Source organism: Osmerus mordax, chromosome 11, assembly GCF_038355195.1.
Source record: "Osmerus mordax isolate fOsmMor3 chromosome 11, fOsmMor3.pri, whole genome shotgun sequence".
Taxonomy (NCBI): Eukaryota; Metazoa; Chordata; class Actinopteri; order Osmeriformes; family Osmeridae; genus Osmerus; species Osmerus mordax.
In genome coordinates this window covers 18,538,048-18,544,047 of record NC_090060.1, presented here as the reverse complement: position 1 = coordinate 18,544,047, position 6,000 = coordinate 18,538,048, and the positions used below count along the sequence as shown (strand labels likewise).

General features: G+C 51.0%; 1 protein-coding gene across 1 annotated transcript in view; it reads left to right on the top strand.

The window, feature by feature from the left end:
• Positions 1 to 6,000, top strand: part of fat3a (FAT atypical cadherin 3a) — a 68,142-nt gene that overhangs the window by 19,327 nt on the left and 42,815 nt on the right. The window contains 4 exon segments of the mRNA XM_067245716.1: positions 3,463 to 3,524; positions 4,606 to 4,690; positions 4,693 to 4,919; positions 5,522 to 5,732. Coding sequence (XP_067101817.1) covers positions 3,463 to 3,524; positions 4,606 to 4,690; positions 4,693 to 4,919; positions 5,522 to 5,732 — 585 coding nt within the window.

Here is a 6,000-nt window from a genome sequence, read left to right as displayed (position 1 = left end):
AGGGTTTTATATGTAGAGGTAGAGGTGTATGTAGAGAGGTAGAGGGGTATGTAGAAAGGTAGAGGTGTAGGTAGAGAGATAGAGGGGTATGTAGAGGTAGAGGTGTAGGTAGAGAGGTAGAGCTGTAGGTAAAGGGGTAGAGGTGTATGTAGAGATGTATGTAGAGGGGTAGAGGCTCCTTGTTAGCGTGCTGCACAGACCAGTTTGATGCTCTTATTGTGATTGTAAGTAATTGTCGTTAATCAGGCCTGTCGCTAATGAAAATGGTAATCGGCCAGTGAGCAGCTGTTCCTTCCAGCATACACAGCTCATTGGCTGTCAGCCGCAGACGGATCACCTAAAAGATCTAAAGCTGTGTGGGTGTAACAGAGAGACGGGGAAGTGTGTGTATATGAGATAGAGTGTGTGTTTGTGTGTCCAAGAGAGAGGGGAATGTGTGTGTGTGTGTGTGTGAGAGAGAGAGAGAGAGAGAGAGAGAGAGAGAGAGAGGAGAGAGAGAGAGAGAGAGAGAGAGAGAGAGAGAGAGAGAGAATGTGTGTGTGTGTGTGTGAGGATCTGTGTGTCAGAAAGAGAGAGTGTGTGTGTGAGGTAATCTGAGTGACAGAGAGACAGTGTATGTGTGTGTGTGTGTGTGTGTGAGAGAGAGAGAGAGACTGTGTGTGTGTGAGACAGTGTGTATTTCCATGTATAAGCAAGGCATTAACAGTCTCTGCGTGTGTCAGACTAACTTTGTGAGGGCGCCAGCAGAATACCAAGCCTGTGCTGTCTCTCACTCTCTCTGCACCACGGGAAAGGCTAGCAGCCGGGCGCTAACCACACCTAGCGCTCCACACTCCTTCTCTTTGGACCGCAGGCACGTCTGCCCTAGCCTCTCTAGACTCAGCCCACCAACAGTCATGTGTTCATCCAGATCGTCATATTGAACCCTAACCCTAATTAATATTTTGAAGATCTATGCACAGGTTTGCATTCCATATTCATATTCCAACTGTACATTTATATTCATAACATCTACAGTCCTCTGGCTGGGGAGGGGAAGGGGAGGCTCAGTGTGATAGAGACCACTGGGGTAAGAACGTCTCTATTCACTGGTCACGCTGCCATACTCCTCTCACTGCCCCCTCCTCCTTCTCTCCATCCCTCCACCTCCTTCTCTCTCTCTCCATCCCCTCCTCCTCTCTCTCTCCACCCCTCCCTCTCCCCCTCTCTCTCCATCCCTTCCTGTCCCCCTCCCTGCCTCCTTTTCTCTCCCCATCTCTTCCGCCTCTCTTCCTCCAGATCGATAGAAAGTTTTAGGCCCTTTGAAGATTTTCTGACAGCACTGTCACAGTTTAGAAATAAAATATCCCATTCCTCCCCCCACTCTCTGAGGGAGGAAAGCAAACAGTGATGGAAGAGAGAGGGGGTGAAGGAGAAGGAGAGAGGGGGAGAGGAATGGAGGGAGAGAGAGGGGAGAAGGAGAGAGGGGAGGAGGAATGGAGGGAGAGAGAGGGGGAGAAGGAGAGAGGGGGAGAGGAATGGAGGGAGAGAGAGGGGAGAAGGAGAGAGGGGGAGAGGAATGAAGGGAGAGAGGAGGAGAAGGAGAGAGGGTAGAGAGGGGAGAGGAATGGAGGGAGAGAGAGGGGGAGAAGGAGAGAGGGGGAGAGGAATGGAGGGAGAGAGAGGGGGAGAAGGAGAGAGGGGAGAGGAATTGAGGGAGAGAGGAGGGGGAGAAGGAGAGAGAGAGGGGGAGAAGGAGAGAGGAGAGGAAGGGAGGGAGAGAGAGAGGGGAGAAGGAGAGAGGGAGAGGAATGAAGGGGAGAGAGAGGGGAGAAGGAGAGAGAGGAGAGTGGAGAGAGGAATGGAGGGAGAGAGAGGGGTAGAAGGAGAGAGGGCAGAGGAAGGGAGGGAGAAGGAGGGGAGAGGAAGAGGGAGGAGGAGAGGGGGAGAAGGAGAGAGGGAGGAGGAATGGGGGAGAGAGAGGGGGAGAAGGAGAGAGGGGGAGAGGAATGGAGTGAGAGGAGGAGAGAGAAAGAGAGAGGGGAGAGGAATGGAGGGAGAGAGAGGGGGAGAAGGAGAGAGGGGAGAGGAAGGGTGGGAGAGAGAGGGGGAGAAGGAGAGAGGGGAGAGGAAGGGAGGTTTTGTGATATAATAAAAACACTCCCATCCTACTTACTCTTTCTGAAACATAACACTCTTGGTTTCTCTCTTGGTGTGTGTGTGTGTGTGCGTGCGTGTGTGGCTCACAAAGCAGTGATATATGGTTGCAGTGTAGCAGATCTAATGATAAGATGAGAGATGGGGGAGAGGGGCCGATATGAAGACAAATTATGAAAGGAATTAAATGAAACTATAAAGGTATTCTGGACACACTGGGGGTTTATTAGGTTTAGTTTCACCTCACGTAAGGTCAGACACCAGAGACAGAGAGAGGGGGGGAGGGGAGAGAGGGGGGAGTGAGCGAGGGGGAGGGATGAGAGGATGAAGAAAGGTGTTTAAGAATGGGAGAGCAGGGAGGGAGTCTGTGTGTGAGGACATGCCCCCCCTCACCTCCCGTCTCTCTGTTCTGTTGTAATTACATGAAGGAAGAAAACAATTAGGATTGTTGAGGCTGAGCATGTAATTAGCAGTGTGGACACAGCTGGCTCTGGTCATAATTACCCTGTCACCACGCTCATTTGGGGAGGTGGAACAAGTCACTGTGTTAGCTTTGTGTGTGTGTTCGTGTGTCTGACAGCATTTTGGAAACGTGTGTGTGTATGCGTGCACAGACAGAGAACCTGTGTGTATGTGTGTACGAGAGAATGTAGTTTAAGTAATATGTTTATAATTCCATGTGTTGTCCCTTCACTGTGGACTGCTTTGACAAGATTGTTGAACCTGAAAATTCATGCCACTATAGCATGTTGAATTGAATTGTGTGTGTGTGCATGCAGAGAGAGAGAGAATGTGTGTGTGTTTGTGTGTGTGTGTGCGCACAGAGAGTATTTTTTGTGCAGAAAGAGAGCGTAGGTGTTTGTGAGTGTTTGTGTGTGTGCAGAGAGAGTGTATGCAGAGAGAGAGTGTGTTTCTGACTGTGTGTGTGCAGACAGAGTGTGTGTTTGTTTAGTGTGTGCAGAGAGTGTGTCTTTATGACTTTGTGTGTGCGTTAGCAGAGAGAGTGCATGTGTATGTGAGTGTGTGTGTGTGCAGAGAGAGTGTGTGTGTGCAGACAGAGTGTCTGTGTTTGTGAGTGTGTGTGCAGAGAGAGTGTCTGTGTTTGTGAGTGTGTGTGTGTAGAGAGTGTCTGTGTTTGTGAGTGTGTGTGTGCAGAGAGAGTGTCTGTGTTTGTGAGTGTGTGTGTGCAGAGAGAGTGTGTGTGTTTGTGAGTGTGTGTGTGTGTGTGTGTGTGAGAGAATCTCACATGTTCCGGATGCATCTGGTGCTGCTGAGTGTGGGTGTGTCAGGCTGGTCCTGGTGCTGACCTCTGACCTCTGTCTCCAGGGCTGATCACCACCACCTCCAGGAAGCTGGACCGGGAGCAGCAAGCAGAACACGTCCTGGAGGTGAGCTGCTCCTCTCCTCTCCTCCTCTCCTGTCTTCTCCTCCTCTCCCTCTCTCCTCTTCTCCTCTCCTCTCTTCTCCTCCTCTCTTCTCCTCCTCTCCTCCTCTCCTCTGTTCTCCTCCTCTCCTCCTCTCTCCTCTCTTCTCCTCCTCTCCCTCTCTCCTCTTCTCCTCTCCTCTTCTCGTCCTCTCCTCCTCTCTCCTCCTCTCCTCTCCTCTCCTCCCCCCCCACTCACAAGGGAAAGCTTAGAGTCAGAATGCTTCATGTTGGGATGAGGAGCTGTAACTATGGTAACTATGTGAGTGATAGCATGCAGGATAGCCTGCCTCCAGCTGCTGATACGTGTCAGTTCTTCTCTTTCATGTCTCAGCTTCCCAGCACTGCGAGTCTAACTTCCTTCTAGAGGAGTGTGTTTGTTTGTGTCTGTGGGGGGGGGGGAGGGGGAGGAGAGAGAGAGAGAGAGAGAGAGAGAGAGGAGAGAGAGAGAGAGAGCAGCAGAGATGTTGACGGTTCTCCGTAGAGAAGCTCCTGGACTCTGATGTTGTTGTCAGGCTGAGCACGTACAGCTTTAGTACATACCCTCCTCTCTGTTCTGTCTCTCTTCCCTCTGTTCTCTCTCCTCTCCTGTCTTACCTCTCCTCTCTCCTCTCTTACCTCTCCTCTCTGTTCTCTCTCTCCTCTCTTCCCTCTCCTCTCTGTTCTCTCTCTCTCCTCTCTTCCCTCCTCTCTCTCTCCCCTCCACTCCTGTCTCTCTTCTCCATTCTCCCTCTGTTTCTCTTCTTCTCATCTCACTCTCTCTAATGACTGAGAGCTGTTAATGTTGACCTGTTTGAAACTGTTATTCCTGCTTCCCTTTCTCTCCTAATGTTGACCTGTTTGAAACTGTTATTCCTGCTTCCCTTTCTCTCCTAATGTTGACCTGTTTGAACCTGTTATTCCTGCTTCCCTTTCCCTCCCCTTTCTCTCTAATTCATCTACTTCTGAGATCTCGCTCCTCTCTTCCAAGTGTGTGTGTGTGTTTGTATTACGTAACAAGTTCTTTCCAGGTGAGTGTGTATTAACAAGGTGTGTCTCTCCCCCAGGTGAGTATATCTGATGGAGGCACCAGCCCCATGACCTCCACGGTGTGGGTTTGTGTGCGCGTGCTGGATGAGAACGACAACAAACCCACTTCCCAGAGAAGATGTACCAGGTGCGTCTGGTGGAGCGAGAGCGGAGGAAGAGAGGGGAACCACTGTACCGGGCCTTCGCCTACGACCGCGACGAGGGCGCCAACGCTGACCTCTCCTACAGCATCGTCGACGGCAACGAAGAAGGGAAGTTCTTCATCGACCCCAAGACCGCTGTGGTGTCGTCACGGAAACAGTTCACGGCCGGGAGCTACGACATTCTCACAGTACGTCTTCCTCTCTCCTCTCGCTCTGTCTCTCTCCTTCTGTCTCTCTGACTCATGAGAGAAAGACAGAGAGAGAGAGAGAGAGAGAGAGAGAGAGAGAGAGAGAGAGGAGAGAGGAGAGAGAGAGAAATAGGAACTTGATTCAGGTTCATAATTCATGATGTTTTCTTTAAAATGTGTATCTATCTGAAGTCATTTATTTTGGATGTTGTTTACCTCTGCCGTATTACTAAACACTAGCGACTGTAACAGTTAGGAGCTCGACAGGAGCTAGTTCTCCAGGCTAGTTCTCCAGGCTTGTTCTCCAGGCTGGTTCTCCAGGCTGGTTCTCCAGACTGGTTCTCCTGCTGACTCACTTCTCTCCTTGGTGTTTTATTGTAGATGCTGTTATTTTGTTCTATTTTTAGTTCTGGCTTTTTTGGTGGGGAAGGTAATGTTACGGTATCTCTCTCTCTCTGTATCTCTCCCTTTCTCGCTTTATCTTTCTCCCTTCTCTCTCTCTCTCTCTCTCTCTCTCTCTCTCTCTCTCTCTCTCTCTCTCTCTGTCCTCTCTCCCTTTCTCTCCTCCCCTCTTTCCCCCTACCTTGCCTCCCCCTCCTCAGATTAAGGCCTCAGATAATGGCCGCCCCCAGAAGTCTTCCACCGCCCGGCTGCATATCGAGTGGATCCGCCGGCCGCCGGCCTCAGTGCTGCCCCTGGTGTTCGATGAGCAGTACTACAACTTCACCGTCATGGAGAGCGACAAGGTGGCTGAGATTGTGGGCGTGGTCTCCACTCAGCAGAGCTCCGCCCCCCTGTGGTTTGACATCACAGGTGAGGCCCCTCCCCTCCGTAGGGCTGATTGGATTGAAGGTGTTTTAGAGTGTGTAAGTGTCTCTGTGTGTGTGTGTGTGTGTGTGTGTGTGTGTGAGGCTCAGCTCAGGTACTGTGTCCTCACTGCATGATCTGTGCTTGTTCTCTTTCCTCCTCCATCCCATGGTACCATGACGATGCTACACACACACCCCTCTCTGCTGGTGTGTGTGTCAGAGCGGAGTTGCAGGGTCCTTTAGGTGTGTCTTCATTCTAGCTGCTGTAACAG